The sequence below is a fragment of the Carcharhinus amblyrhynchos genome, chromosome 6, assembly GCF_965287045.1.
Source record: "Carcharhinus amblyrhynchos chromosome 6, sCarAmb.v2.hapA, whole genome shotgun sequence".
In the NCBI taxonomy this organism is placed as follows: Eukaryota; Metazoa; Chordata; class Chondrichthyes; order Carcharhiniformes; family Carcharhinidae; genus Carcharhinus; species Carcharhinus amblyrhynchos.
The window spans coordinates 103,296,901-103,312,921 of record NC_137329.1 but is presented as its reverse complement, the minus strand read 5'-3'; the positions used below and the strand labels follow the sequence as shown (position 1 = coordinate 103,312,921).

At 38.8% G+C, this 16,021-nt stretch overlaps 1 protein-coding gene across 10 annotated transcripts in view; it reads left to right on the top strand.

Moving 5' to 3' along the window:
- Nucleotides 1–16,021, top strand: part of ankrd26 (ankyrin repeat domain 26) — a 138,907-nt gene that overhangs the window by 12,870 nt on the left and 110,016 nt on the right. For all 10 annotated transcript variants that reach the window (XR_013886842.1, XM_080191104.1, XM_080191110.1 and 7 more), the window contains exons 3-6: nucleotides 3,360–3,533; nucleotides 7,075–7,181; nucleotides 9,231–9,368; nucleotides 11,912–12,048. Coding sequence is in view for 9 of the 10 variants with exons in the window: in XM_080191104.1 (XP_080047230.1) it covers nucleotides 3,360–3,533; nucleotides 7,075–7,181; nucleotides 9,231–9,368; nucleotides 11,912–12,048 (556 nt within the window). In the remaining variant the exon portion in view is untranslated. The remainder of the gene's footprint in view (nucleotides 1–3,359; nucleotides 3,534–7,074; nucleotides 7,182–9,230; nucleotides 9,369–11,911; nucleotides 12,049–16,021) is intronic.

Genomic DNA, 16,021 nt, shown 5'->3' with positions numbered 1-16,021 from the left:
AGTGTCCTACCATTTACCTTGTATGTTCTACCTTGGTTTGTCCTTCCAAAGTGCGATACCTCACACTTGTCTGCATTAAACTTCATCTGCCATTTTTCAGCCCATTTTTCGAGTTGGTCCAAATCCCTCTGCGAGCTTTGAAAACCTTCCTCACTGTCCACTACACCTCCAATCTTTATATCATCAGCAAATTTGCTGATTATCATCCAGATCATTGATATAGGTGACAAACAACAATGGACCCAGCACTGATCCCTGTGGCACATCACTAGTCACAGGCCTCCACGCAGAGAAGCAATCCTCCACTACCACTCTTTGGTTTCTTCCATTGAGCCAATGTCTAATCCAATTTACTACCTCTCCATGTATACCTAGGGACTGAACCTTCCTAACTAACTCCCATGAAGGACCTTGTCAAAGGCTTTACTGAAGTCCATGTAGACAGCATCCACTGCCTTCCCTTCATCCACTTTCCTAGTAACCGCCTCAAAAAACTCTAATAGATTGGTTAAACGTGACGTAGCTCACACAAAGCCATGTTGACTCTCCCTAATAAGTCCCTGTCTTTCCAAATATTTGTAGATCCTATCTCTGAGTACTCCTTCCAATAATTTACCTACTACTTATCGGCCTATAATTTCCCGGATTACTTGTTGAGCCTTTTTTAAACAATGGAACAACGTGAGCTATCCTCCAATCATCTGGCACCTCATCCGTGGATACCTACATTTTAAATATATCTGCCAGGGTCCCTGCAATTTCAGCACTAGTCTCCTTCAAGGTTTGAGGGAATACCCTGTCCAGTCCTGGGGATTTATCTACTCTGATTTGCCTCAAGACAGCGAGTACTTCCTCCCCTTTCATCTGTATAGGTTACGTGACCTTCCTACTTATTTGCCTTATTTCCATAGACTCCATGCCAGTTTCCTTAGTAAATATAGATGCAAAAAACCCATTTAATATCTCCCCCATTTCTTTTGATTCCATACATAGTGGACCACACTGATCTTCAAGAGGACCAATTTTATCCCTTACTCTCCTTTTGCTCTTAAAATACCTGTAGAAGCTCTTAGGATTATCCTTCACCTTGACTTTTTCACCATGTCTTCTTTTAGCCCCCCTGATTACTTTCTTAAGTAGTTTCTTGCACTTTTTATACTCAAGCATCTTTTTGTTCCCTGTTGCCTATACATGTCATACATGCTCTCTTTTTCTTTATTAGAGTTCCAATATCCCTCGAGAACCAATGTTCCTTACTCTTATTCACTTTGCCTTTAATCCTGACAGGAATATACAAACTCTGCACTCTCAAAATTTCTCTTTTGAAGGCCTCCCACTTACCAATAAATTCATTCTCATTACTTCCCAGACTAGGTCAACTGATGTTTTCAAAATTCGTCTGATAGATTATTTTATTGGGTAAGAATATTTAAAGGTATGGAACCAAAGTAGATAAAAAAAACAAAGAAAAGTACAGCACAGGAACAGGTCCTCCAAGCCTGCGCCAATCATGATGCCTGCCTAAACTAAAACTGTATGCACTTACGGAGTCCATATCCTTCCATTCCCATCCTATTCATGTATTCATCTGGGTGCCCGTTAAATGCCGCTATCATGCCTGCTCCCACAACCTCCCTGGGCAATGCGTTCCAGACATTCACCACCTGTGTAAAAATAAAGCTTGCCTCGCATGTCTCCTTTAAACTTTTCTCCATGTACCTTAAACATATGTCCCCTAGTACTTCTTTTCTACCACAGGAAAGAGCGTCTGACTATCAACTCTGTCCATGCCACTCATAATCTTGTAAACCTCTATGAGGTCACTCCTCAACCTCCATCATTCCAGTGAGAACAAACCGAGTTTATCCAACCTCTCCTCATAGCTAATACCCTCCAGACCAGGCAACATCCTGGTAAACCTCTTCTGTACCCTCTCCAAAGCATCCACATCCTTCCGGTAGTGTGGCGACTAGAATTGTACATCCTTCTGGTAGTGTGGCGACTAGAATTGTACACAATATTCTAAATGAAGCCTAACTAAGGTTCTGTGCAGCTGCAGCATGACCTGTGAATTTCTGTACTCAGTGCCCCAACCAATGAAGGCAAGCATGCCCTATGCCTTCTTGACTACCTTTTCCACTTGCATTGTCACTTGCAGTGATCGATGGACATTTATGCCGAGATCTTTCTGCCTGTCAATACTCTTAATGGTTCTATCATTTATTGTATAATTCCTACATGCATTGGACCTTTCAAAATGCATTATCTTATATTTGTCTGGACTAAAATCCATCTGACAAGTCTCTAACCAGTCTATGTCTTGCTGTATCCTCTGACAATCCTCTTCACTATCTGCAACTCCACCAATTTTTGTGTTGTCTGTAAATTTACTAATCAGACCAGCTACATTTTCCTCCAAATCATTTATATATACTACAAACAACAGAGGTCTCAGAACATCGTTAGTCACAGCCTTCCATTCAGAAAAGCAACCCTCTACTGCTACCCTATGTCTTCTGTGGCCAAGGCAGTTCTGTATCCATCTTACCAGCTCTCCTCTGATCCCATGTGATTTCACCCTTCGTACCAGCCAACCAAGAGGTACCTTGTCAAATATATGGAAATAAGATCCAAATCAGCAGAACAAGCTTGAAGCTGAGAGGCCTACTCCTGTTCCTGTATTCACTGCAGAATTTTACAAGATGGTATCCGGAGGTATAGTTCTTTCTCACTGATAGAAAGGAAAAATTGGTTACCCAGTACATCTTGCAAACTTAATGGCTGGTTTGTAAACCATGTTAATAGAAGTCTGAGGCTTACTTTTCAAAATAATTTGCAGAAAAGTTATTTAGCAGATGGTGCTAAGAACTGCAGCAAAACATCCCATTAGTACTGATGCAATCTACTGTGTTGGACTACACAATCCAAATTCATCTCTCAGTCACAGCTCTGGGTAAAATATCCCAGCCCACCATTTTGGGAGTTGATGCGTTTAAGTAAAAGCTCCCAAGTAGCCATTGAAATAAGTTAATTTTGTAATCTTGGATGATGTGGTCTCACATGAAATAGCTGCTACTGTGTGTCATGCAGTGTGACATCTTTTATGTTGTAAATACCTTTCACTGCATCATCCATAAAAGTAAAAGGGCTGAGTTTATAAATTAAGTTTTCAATTAAATGATGCCCCATATAGAAATTATGTATTGTATGTCAAAGAACTTCCATTAAATGTGAATTGTTAAGAAAGAAAATGCAATTTTTAGTTCAGATTCTCCTCTAGTTGACAAATGTACTTTATGCTTCAAATATCTAATTGTGAAAATTGCTACTATATAAACTTTTTGTTACATCATCCACAGGCAGTACAATGCCAACAAGAGCGTTGTGCAGTCATTTTACTAGGCCATAATGCTGATACTAACCTTGTGGACATTAATGGAAATACTGCCCTACATCTTGCTGCTCTGATCCCTAACATCGCTTTGGTGATGCATCTGATAGAGCATGAAGCACACATGAATGCTCGAAATAAGGTAATTACATTTGTGTTTATTTATTGTTATCTTTTGCATGTCTTTTCATGTGTTGTGGAAAATTGCTATACTGGGGTTATGGTACAATACAAAGCATGTGACTTACTGCTGATAGCATAATGCTTGCTGATGCAAATATTAAAGGCGTGCTGGGTAGTGTTGCTTCCCAGTTGAGCTCATCATTGATGCCATTTACTCCAAATCCAAATCAAACTACCCTTAAAATTGTGCATATTAATACAGATTAGGTAGCTTATAAATACTTGAATTGTGCTACACTCCAGCCATACTTGTAATGATGGCCTGACTATTAACATTGTGTCCAATTATTAAATTACTGCTACCAATTTCCTACAAAAAAATTGGTTACAAAATTATGCATTTTACTGTATTACAATGCATTACACTTGGTTTTAGAGCTGACTGGAGAGATTATAGAGCAGTCAGAAGCTCACAATGGCCTGGATCTTATGGTCATCAACAAAACAAAAAGTGCTTACCATTGACCTCAAGAAAGCTCCACTACTGCCTATTTGGCGAGAGCTTCAACTATTTTGAGACATAATTGATTGTAGTACTGTTTAGGTGGGATTCCCAATGTTGAGCTGCAACCGTGTAATCAAGCTGTTCGAGCAACCACTCATATTTTAAAAATTTCTCCATCAATCGGGATATAAAGCCCAATAACTAAATCACTTGCTAAAAATTTTACAGAGAGCAAAATGCATATTAAACATTAAAAGTCAAAACATTATAAATGTTATAAACTTCAAATATACATCTAATTATTTGAAAAAAACAAGTAGAAAAGTCTAGCCATTAATTATAATTGAGACATTAACAACATTCACAAAAATAGTATTTTTTCAGGGCCAGAACAGTTGTTTAGGAGAAGTTATTATTATTCAAATTGCGATTAAAATCCAGATATACCTCATTGTACGCAACCCAACTATATGGGGTTTCTAACTGCAACATGAGAATAGAAAAGGGGAAATTCTCACCATATCAATTGATTTCACTGATTTCTGGTGCTGAGAGATAGGGGTGTCCCCGCGTATTCTGTGGAAGGGCAGTGAATGATGGACTGTAACTTCAGGATATTCATGTCAATCATGTCAATTTGCCTGATGTTGCAGTCAAATTCAGAAGGGTAATGATGGCAAGCGCGAACAATTTGCCATCAAAAACCTGCAAATTCCAGCCCCATATCTTTTTCCAACCTGCCCATAAATGCAGACTTAGTTGGGCCTAATTGTTAAAAGGAAGTAACCAATCACCTGACCCTTATTATTGATTTCCAGTTCCCATCAAATTTAAAATGAATAATTACTTACATCATTCAAAAAGCAATACCCACTTTTCATTTGCATTTTCAATTTTGAAATGGCCGTTATAGCATCTTAAGTGCTCCATTTGTTTTGGATAGGAACAGCTGTAATAAGTTTCATGAATTATTATCTCTTTTCCCTCACTAATCATTATGGAACTTCATCCCACTTAAAGGGAGACAGTCACTGTGCAACAAATTATTTCTAAAATCTGTAATAAGATTGTGCCAATAGCTTTTGTCACCTTGAACTGCAGTTTGTAGAAAATGTACTCCTTGGCATCTGAACAGTTCTTTTGGATCAATTTCTCCACATGAATTAATCTAGCTCAAGGATAACAACCTCTGTTTAAGTACCTCCACTTCTAAAGAGAAATCCAATTTGATGAAATGTGGTAATTTCTCTCATTTGCCTTGTCAGCTAGTTGATGTTCATTTTCTGTACTTTCATTTGAATGTTTTCTAGTGTATTCCAATAGCTGGTGTTTTTTTATCTTGATTTCTGTAGTGAACAGAGTCAGCTTTTTCAACTTTGCCCTTTGATCACCACTTCATTTAAGTTTCCACATTGCTAAACCAGTTTCAGAATTTCTCCATTTCACACCCACTCTAGAGAGCATTGTGAGTATTTTCACAGAAGCAATAAAACACTTCCCAAATCAATTCCACTTTTGTAAGCTATATATGAAATATTATGATTTCTTGTGCATTCCAAATGAAAATCCATTTTGTTGTTCTGATGTTTGAATTGCTAATTCAATGAGTTCCTGAGAAGAAACTTAATGCCATCTGAACTTCTCAATATGCTACAGGGCTGAAAAACATTTTATCTCATTGCTAACTTTGTGATGATTTCAGTGTATTTACATCACCATGTCTCCAGTCTAGTAACAATGAATGACATTTGAATTGTTCTTTGTTGTTACATTGTTTCTACCACTTTATCTCCCTCTTTTTCTTCTGTCTATCCTATTCTGCGGTTCCCTTAATTCTTATCTGTCATGGTTTTTTTTTGAGTGAGAAGTAGTGGATTTGCGTGCTCAGTCAAAGATGACTTGTATTTATTATAAAGTAGTTTGTCTTAATATATCAAGTTGCCGTTATACTGCCGTTTTTGATGGTCATTTTATTGAATATCATGGAAAGGTGGTTAGAATCCCTCGTTGGAGATAGTGACACCTGGTATAAATGTTATCTGCCAGTTAGTAGCCTAAGCTTGAACGTTGTTCAAGTCTTGCTGCAAATAAAGGAAAGTGATTGATGAAGTAGTTGAAAATATTGGGCCCAGGCCAATCCTTTGAGGGTCTCCTGAGGCTGAGACAATTGACCTTCAGTAACAGCAATTGTCTTCCTACATGCTGGGTAAGACTCCAACCAATAGAGTTTTTTTCCCACAATTCTTGTTGACTTTAGTTTTGCTAGGGCTTCATTTGGTTGCCACATTTGGTTAAGTGCTGCCTTGATGTCCGAGGCAGTCACTGGCACTTCACCTCTGGAATTCAGCTTTTGTGTTCATGTTTAGACCAATGCTGTAATGAAGTCTGGAGCAGAATGATCCTGGTGGAACCCAATACAAGTACTGGTGGTGAGCAAGGTTATTAGAAAGTAACAGAACTCTTGACAATTCCTTCCAACACTGCTGATGATTGGGAGTAGGCTGGTGGATAGTAATTGGACCTGTGTTTTGTGAGAAAGACATACCTGGGCAATAAACAATAATGTTGGATAGATGCCAATGTTGCAATATTAGTTTGGCTAGAAACTCAACTAGTTATAGAATAACTTCAGCATTGCTTTTGGGGCCCATTGCATTATCTAGCGCTTTCTGCCATTTTTTGATATCACATGGACTATATTATATGCCAGCTTCTGTAAAGGTGGAAACCTCAAACAAAGGTCCATGTGGTGATCATCACAACTTCCATATGCCAAAAATGAACAAAAATACATTTTTTGTAGTTCTGGCAAAATTCAACTTTGTATGGCAACTTTTAACAAAAAGTGTCCCTCTATTGTGAAATTGTGAGGTAAAGACTAGAAGTACATTTTCAAATCTTTTATCATTAGGTTAATCTGTAAAGCTTTTAAAAATGATCAAATAAGAGCTCATTTTTCATAATGTGTGGAAATGACCTAACATATCCATAGGTTGAGTAACTGCTAATTCTGCTGCAGTAATTAAATTATTTGAATATATTTTGTTTCCAAAAGGATGGTTTTACACCTTTGCTATTGGCTGTAATTGAGAATCATCAAGAAATAGTGGAAATTTTGCTTAAAGAAGGAGCAGATGTCAATGCCAAGGACAAAATTGGGAGGTACAGTTTGTACATTAAGTCGTAAATCACTACATAAGATTGTGTTTGTGCAAAATTTCCATATCTTTTCTCTGTTTTTCCTTATGGAGTTCTTGAAATAACACCTATCAAGCACTGATTATTGATGTTGCTATGCTGTATTTTCTGGTTGCCAGCAACAAGAGCTCACGTGTATGAAGAGAGCGCAAGAGGAGACATTCCATTGCTTATATTCAATCCGATAGTTCAAATTCTGTCTTTTTTTTAGAATGTGCATTTGCTGCCATTCATTGGGAATAATTACCTCTTCCAAGCATGTAATTTTAATACTATAACTACCATCAAAGAGTACTAAGAAATTTTAACTTCATGAACTATTTTTAATGTAATACCTTTCTTCATTTTGCAAAGAGCAACAGCTTTGAACATTGCAGGTTTACATCCTTCTGGTTGTTGATTAAGGGGATAAGAGGTAGGAAAGTAGCAGTAAAATAAATACATGTGGCTCACTGGCATGAAGCAAGTTTTAGAAGTTCAAGTCAGCCAGTCAACTTGTTTGGGATTGAGGAATGTTCAGGGTGCCATCCTTTCACTTAATGGAGAGTTTCAGTACAACAGTTAATCCCTTCAAAGTGCACACATGCAGTCCCACTGAATCTTCTGCAGGCTAGCTAGAGATTTCTGTTTCCTTTTCTAAACAGCTGCAAATGCAATTTTATGAAGTTGTTCATTTGTTATTCAGGTTAACGTTATTGGATTACTGTAAATAATACCCGTAGAATTTCCATAAAATTCTAGAATCTCTACAGTATATTGAGCCTGTGCCAACCACATTCACGCCCAGGCAGTATTCCCGTGATCTTTTACCCTACTAATCCCCTGACACTAGAGTCAATTTAACAATTAACCTAACCTGCACATAGAACCACAGAAAATTATAGCTCAGAAACAGGCCTTTTGGCCCTTCTTGTCTGTGCCGAACCATTTTTTGCCTAGTCCCACTGACCTGCACTTGAACCATATCCCTCCACACCCGTCTCATCCATGAACCCGCCCAAGATTTTCTTAAATGTTAAATGTGACCCCGCATTTACCACTTTATCCAGCAGCTCATTCCACACTCCCACCACTCACTGTGTGAAGAATCCCCCCTCTAATATTCCCTTTAAACTTTTTTCCTTCTACCCTTAACCCATGTCCTCTGGGTTTTTTCTCCCCTAGCCTCTGTGGAAAAAGCCTGTTTGCATTCACTCTATCTATACCCATCAAAATCTTATACACCTCTATTAAATCTCCCCCCATTCTTCTACGCTCCAGGCAATAAAGTTCTAACCTATTCAATCTCTCTGTCTAACTCAGCTTCTCAAGTCCCGACAACATCCTTGTGAACCTTCTCTGCACTCTTTCAACCTTATTTACATCCTTCCTGTAACTAGGTGAGCAAAACTGTACACAGTACTCTAAATTCAGCCTCACCAATGTCTTATATAACCTTACCATAACACTCCAACTTTTATACTCGATACTCCGATTTATAAAGGAGTTCATTTTTGGACTGTGGGAGGAAACCCATGCAGACCCGGGGAGAAAGTACAAACTCCACGCAGATGGTGACCCAAAGCCAGAATTGAACCTGAGCCCCTGGCGCTGTGAAGCAGAAGTGCTAACCGTTGTGCTGCCATTTTCATCCTATATCATGGATTAACGGGAAAGGCCGATCACAGTGTTGTGTTGTTCAAATTGAAAAGGCATTGGCAGCCTTTTCTGACTAGTTCCATAATGCCAAAGAGAATGTTCAAACTAGCACTTAAAAGATGGAAGTGTCTTAAATTAATTTGCAGTTAGATGGGAAGAAATCAGTGTGGACAAATTATCTGCGTGAGTCATTGATTACACATCAAAGATTTGGACATTCAGATTTTTTAAAAGCTCAATCATGAGAACAAAATGAGTCAGTTAGCGGTTTGTGGCAGTCATAAAAGAGAGGAATATGTTTTAGTTATGGTTTTTGATTCAAATATATGACCTAATGCAATGATTTGTAGATCTTTTGTATTATGGTTTTTCTAGAACTGCCTTGATGATTGCTGCAAGCAACGGACAGATTAGCTTGGTTAAGTTACTTCTACGTTATGATGCAGATGTTTATTTAAAAGAAGATAAAGGATGGACAGCTGAAGATCATGCAATGATGAATGGACACCATGCGTATGGATTTTACAGTTTCATCTCTTGCATTTATTTATTTTCGGTGATGGTGTGTTATTGATATACTTGGTGGGCTCACATTAATGGTACAGTCTGTGGGGCCAATTTTGAGCCCAGTCTCTGTCTGTGGGAATGAAAGTTAAAGTGGTGCATGCTGAAAATCTGGAATGCATGATACGTGCCGGCGAGTTTCTAAGTTCTGATCTTCCAGGCTCCTCAGGCGGAGTAGCATGAAACACACTATGGGATCCCAAGAATGTCACTTTAATACATTAGCATGTCATTCGTGAGCAGTCTCCAAGATTTCCCTTCTCACCGAATGTTCAGCGGGCGCCGGTGTGGCGTCATGCCAGCATGGTTTAAAAAGTTTCACCTACTTTCAAACTTGTTGTGGTGATGTCCCAGGGGTGAGGGACTTGGCCAGGTAGTGACCTGGCAATACCCCTTGACAGTACCAACCTATGCCAAGGGCCTAGCCCTAGCGGGAGCATCATTGGGGAAGGGGGGGATTCATTCAGATTTGGTTGTTGATCAGCGTGAATGGAGTAGCAGGGTATGTTGGCGATGGTCATTTTGTAGTGGCTGCCGGCTCTTGACAGGAGGGAGAATGGGCTGACGATGGGGGGAATGTGGTGCAAGAAGAAGTGCTGACTTCAGTCGGGGTAGAGAGAGGACCTCTGTGTGTGGCGGAATGGGGGACAAGTTTATTCCTAATATTATGGGGTGCCCTTTAAACATGATGCCCCAATCTCAGTGCAGCCAGGTTTTGCTGATGTGTAAGGTCCTGCATGACGGTTTCTCTCTCTCTCGAGAGAGAGAGAGAATCACACCGGTTTTCTCACTGGAATCAATACTGCCATTTACTGGTAGTGTTTCCCCCTGTATGTCACCATAGCAAATCAGATCACAAAGCTACTGGCTAAATTCCTGATCTGTGCTTGTTTGGCTTATCTCACCCAGACAGCATTTGTGTGCTCCAGTTATTCTCACTACTTCTGGCAGTTGGTGAGGGTAGAGACTCAGCCAGGTTTTGGTGATTTTTTAAACCAGTGAACCTCGACTGGAAAGGATGTTTATGTGCATATCCAGTGAGAAGGCAAATGAGTTCAGTGTGAGTCCATTAACTTTGAACCCAAGAAAGGTAACTTTGAATATTTTCTTAATGGTGAGAGACTAGCAACGCTGGGGGAACAAAGGATGTGAATGCCAAAATATGTTAATCATTAAAAGTTAGTTTAAAGATGTTAAAAATAATCAAGAGGCGAATAGAACATTGGTCTTATCTAAGGTGGTTAGAATACAAAAGAAGGGAAGTTATATTTCAGTTATACAGACCTATTTGAGGCACTGTGATACTGTTTGGTGTTTAGAATAGGTTAGTAATACTAGCTTAAATGATTAAGTTCTGAGGGTAGAGGGACTGAAATGTCTTCCTTAATACATTTATGGTCTGTGGTCAGGCATGATTTTGGCCTTGATCCAGGGAAGTCTAACAAACACAAGACTGACTTTGGCTGTGACGGGCAGGTAAAAAGTGGTCAACTGAGTTGTTATTAGCATGATCCCTACACTTGTGGAACTAGTCTGAATTGTCATCTTCAGGGGGGCGTAGATAGATGGTAAAATGGGCTGACATATGATATTCAATTCCAAGAAATAAGAATGAGGAGAGGCAATATAAATTTAAATGGTGCAATTTTGGGTCTGCAAGTATAGAGAAACGTGAAGAGTGCATGCACACATTTATGTAGATGTTAAGACAAGTTTAGAAAACTGTTACAAAAAGGACACTAGATATTTGGCTCTAGCATGGCATAGAATACAAAAACAATTGAATTATGCTAAACCTTTGCAAAACACTCATTGGGCCTCAGCTAGATTATTGTGGCCAGTCCTGTGCACCACCCTTTAGGAAGGATGTTAAGGTTTTGGATATGGTGCAGCAATAGTTTACTCAAAGGGCACCAGGGATGAAATATATCAGTACCTGGCTTGGCAAACTTGTCTCTAGATTAAAGACAATTGATGTGAGATTTGATCAAGGGGCTCAGGATTTTGAATGGTGTTGTTAAGAGTCAAAAATAAGAACTGTTTACATTGACAGAAGAGTTGGTAACCAGAGAATATAGATTTAAGGCAACTGCCAAAAGAATCAGAGGTACCATGAGAGAAGCATTTTTTACACAGCAATTTATGATCTGGAATCACTGTTGAAAGGAAATTCCATAATGTTCAAAAAGAAAGCAGATAAATACTTTGAATGGGAGAAATATCGCAGGACTATGATGAAATGCAACGTAATGATTGGATAGATCTTTCAAAGAATCAGCACAACAAGTTAGCCAAATGATCTCCTGCGCTGCATCTTCTATGATTCTCTGAATGAAGCAGCTGTAAATTTGTTCTCATTCATAGTGTTAAGACACTATGTACATTTTTTAAAAATTAACATAATATTCCCATTTTAGAAATAAGTAAACAATTGTGCAAAAATATTTATTTTCATTTAGGTGGTTTTTAAGTAAGTTCTTCTGATTTTACAGGTGTTCACATCTAATCACTGAGTATGATACGAAAAAGAAACTTCATCATTCACCATATTATGGAACAAACAAGGTGAAAGGGGACCATGCTGCTGATATAGGTTTTGCACTTGGAGGACCAGCCATAGACAAAGAAGGTGAGTTTGAAAGAAAAATGCAGACATATGTATATTGAAATATTTTTGAAAATATTTCTTAATTGTATATTTTAGATTCTGTGGTTTATTGAAGACATCGGCACAACAATTTAAATGCACTTCATGAACTGTTTTTGATAAAATATGTATATTAAATCATGTTGAAAGTAGCTGCAAATATATAGCTATGAATTTTTTGATGCAACAACTTTGGTGGAAAATCATTTTAATGTGATTATATTTGAGTTCGATGGTGAGTTTTGTTTTCCCTTTTGAAAATACAAGTATAATATTTTCAAATGCTGCAATAGACTCTCCATTGATAAATTTATTGATTGAAGTGTTACAAGTATATACCAAAGGGAAAAATTAGACTGATGTGTTACGAAAGAAAATATAATGGACTTGAGCAAAGTCCAAGCTGAACTTTCCAGTGAAACTCTTTTACTTGATGTTTGTGGAAAAATTTTAACTTTCTACTGACGATTAAATTTGTATATGTCTGTAAATGACTCTTAGTATCTTACGTTTCTGAAAGCAATGCTGCGCTTTTGTCAATTATTTTAGGCAACTATCAATTAATTCCTCAGAATCGACATTAAGATAAATTAGAATGCTGACCTGATGGCATGTGAATTGGGAAAAATCAATTTCTAATGGATTCTGACTTTGTACTTCATTATTGTTGGCCCTTCTGGCTTTAGTGCATCCATCTTGGAATTTGAGCCATTTAAGAATATTGATCGTCATAGTTTTTTGTGGAGTTGTAATGTGCTTCTAACTAACATCTCTAGCTTAGTTCCATTGGAACCAAGTAAAAATTACTATAAATTGATTGCCATTTTTCTGAGGAAAATGTATATTAACATTTATACGATCTTAGTTGATGTTATAACTGGATTGGAAGATTACAGAATGGCTCAAAAGATCATATTTATTTTATAAAACTTGGAGGAACAGAGTCACAGGATCGCTAATTTTAACAACAAGAAAACACATTTATTAAACGTGGAAAAATTGGATTATAATACATTATTCCTTTTCTCCCCCTTATCTTAATAAATACAAAGTACATTTTAACCTACAATGGTCTCAATAACACACACAGTCTCTTTTGGTCTAATACAGGCACTCTGCTCTGAACCCAGGTTCTGATTTTTCCTCAGAATCTCTCCAGATGATAGTCACGTAAGAGTTTCCAAACTCTACTCCCAAAAATACACTTTTAAATCTTCGTTCACAATAATGCTTTCCATTAGCTGTTTGCATTCTAAAAGTCCAGTCCAGGTTTTCCAAATTTCACTTTTAAACAAAGCTTTTGCTCCACTTTTAACAGCAAATCTAGTCCAAGTTTTGCACCAAATCCTTTAAGAATCTTCTGTCTTGACTGCTGTGTGAGCTTTAGCCCTCGATTCCCAAACTCTAATAAAATGGCATCAGACATTTGATTTAACTCTGAAGTCTGCTGCTCCACTTTAAATCTGGTTACTGTATTGTCTCATTAACTTAGAACACTTTGGGCCTGATTTTACCATCGCGTTGCGCCCATTTTTGGGAGCAAAAACTTGGTAAAGTCAGGCATGAGGCGTGATTCTCACTTGCCTCCGTGCCGGTTCCCCCTTTACCAAGGCCTGAAAATGGCCTCAATCGGTACTGCGCCCAAAACAGGCGCAATGGCCATTTAAATGCATTTGCGTGCATTTTTATTGACTTAATGGGCTGCATGCCCAACTTTACTGGCACTTCCCTGTTTACCACCACATTCGCCTATCCAGCATAGGCGCAAAACAGACATATTCCATAAAAATCCAATTTGGGTGCTCCAGCTAGTGAGGAGGTAGGTGCCTAGTGTCTGATGGCTGTCTGCTTGAGATCGGTAGGAGGAAGCAGGGGGGCGCAGGGAGAAAGATGGGTTCACTGTCACTCTGGTTGAGATCAGTTGAGGGAAATGGGAGTCCGCTGCCACTCTGCCTGAGATCAGTGGTGGGGAAGGAGGGTCCACTGCCACTCTGCCTGAGATCTGTAGAGGGGAAGGAAGGTCTGCTGCCAGTCTGCCTCAGGTCAGTGGTGAGGGAAGGATGGGGAGGGAGCCACGATCAGTCTGACTGGTGAGGCCAATAATGTTGTTGGGGAGGGCAATGTTTGTGGGGACCGGGGAAGGCACTATCCAGCCTGGGAGGGATGTGGCAGGGGAGCAGCTTTCTATCATTTTTTTTTTTCTGCACATGCGCAGTTTGAGGCATCGTTCGGAGCTGCAGGGATTCGGGCATGTTAAGCCCCTCCTACAAGCTTCTGCAACCCGATTTGGAATCGCTGATATTTTTGCAGGCAGAGTGCGTACGGGGGCATCTGAGAACAGGTCTAAAAGTCGGAACTGAAGCACTTCCTTTTTCAAGTCCGCCCAGCATTTAGAATCAAAATGGTAAAATTGTGCCCTTTGTTTACTCTTCCTTAAATCTTTCTGAACAATACCTTTGTCTCCTTTTTCTTAATTCCAGTTTATTTACAACATTATTTCTGTCCCAATTCCCTGGTTATCTGGACTGTAGCTAAGTCTTCGGGAAGCCAGTCTCTTTGCAGCTCCCATCCTGTCCATTCTTCTGGCAAAGTTGAGAGATGTTCACTCCCTGGTACCCTGTCCCAAACTGTCACAAATTCAGCTAAACTAAGAATAGAAAGCTTTCCTACCTTACAAGGACCTCCAGTTGCTAAGCAACCCTGCTACTATTCTTTATTCTTCCTGCTGCAATCTTCTCTAAGCACAATAGAATCACAGTTGGAATTGAAACCAACCCCCACACATACATACAGTTCAGTGTGGATCTAATTATAGGTTTTACCCTTCCAGGCACAGAAATGTAAAATTAAGACCATTTAAAACTGTACCTTGTTTCTCATGTTTGCCATTACAAGTATAAACCCCTTGAAACTACCTTTGTTTTCTTAACAAATTTTAGGTGGCCTGTCTTTCAGTTTTTATTTTTGAAGAGAGGTAGCGATGGAGGACAATACAGAGCATTTTTAACAGGAGACTTAGAACTATTCTGTTAATCTCACCAACCTGTCTGAACCTGGATTCAGTTTGCAGTTTAGGTCACTGTCTATGTGGAGTCTGCACATTCTACCCATATCTGCATGGGTGCTCTGGTTTCTTCCCACAATCCGAAAAGCATGTTGGTTAGGTGCATTGACCATGCTAAATTCTCCCTCAAATCAAACATGCACCGGTGATTAGGGGATTTTCAAAGTTACTTCATTGCAGTGTTAATGTAAGCCTACTTGTGACTAATAAATGAACTTTAGCTTTGTTTCATGCTATTGCTCTTTTCTGGGTGTTTCCATTTTTGAAATAAAGAAGACATAAAATGGCTATGAGGAGCAAAGAGATTGCATGAGAATAGCATCTGATGTAATAGAGAACCCAAGAGTTTATAGAAAACATGCAAAATAATTGGAGACTAATTAAAGGAAGGGCAGAGCTAATTCAAGACAAAAGTGGAGCTCTTGTGAAAGCAGAGATGCTAAATGACCACATTCCTCTTCACTAAATAAAAGGATGCTGCAAATGACACAGTAAAGGAAGGAGGCAATAGAGAAATTAGATAGGTTTAACATGAACAGAGGAGATACTTAAATATTAGCAGCACTACAAAGTAGAAAAGTCATTCAGTCTGGTGGGATGTATACTTGGTGGATGAGGGACGTATGTTTAGACATAGTGAAATTATGGTCATAATCTTCCAATTATTGTGAGATATGGAAGTGCTGCCAGAGGACTGGAGGATTGAAATTACACTCCTGTTCAAATTTGGGGGAGAGGAATAAATATGACAACTAAGGCCAGTCACCCTTAAATGGTAGGGGAAGTTTTAGATATTAATTTAAGACAAAATTAGTTGGCAAGTGAAGAAAATAAATGGCAGCATGGTTTTGTTAAAGGTGAATTATGTTTGACAAAGGTTCTTTCTCTGTG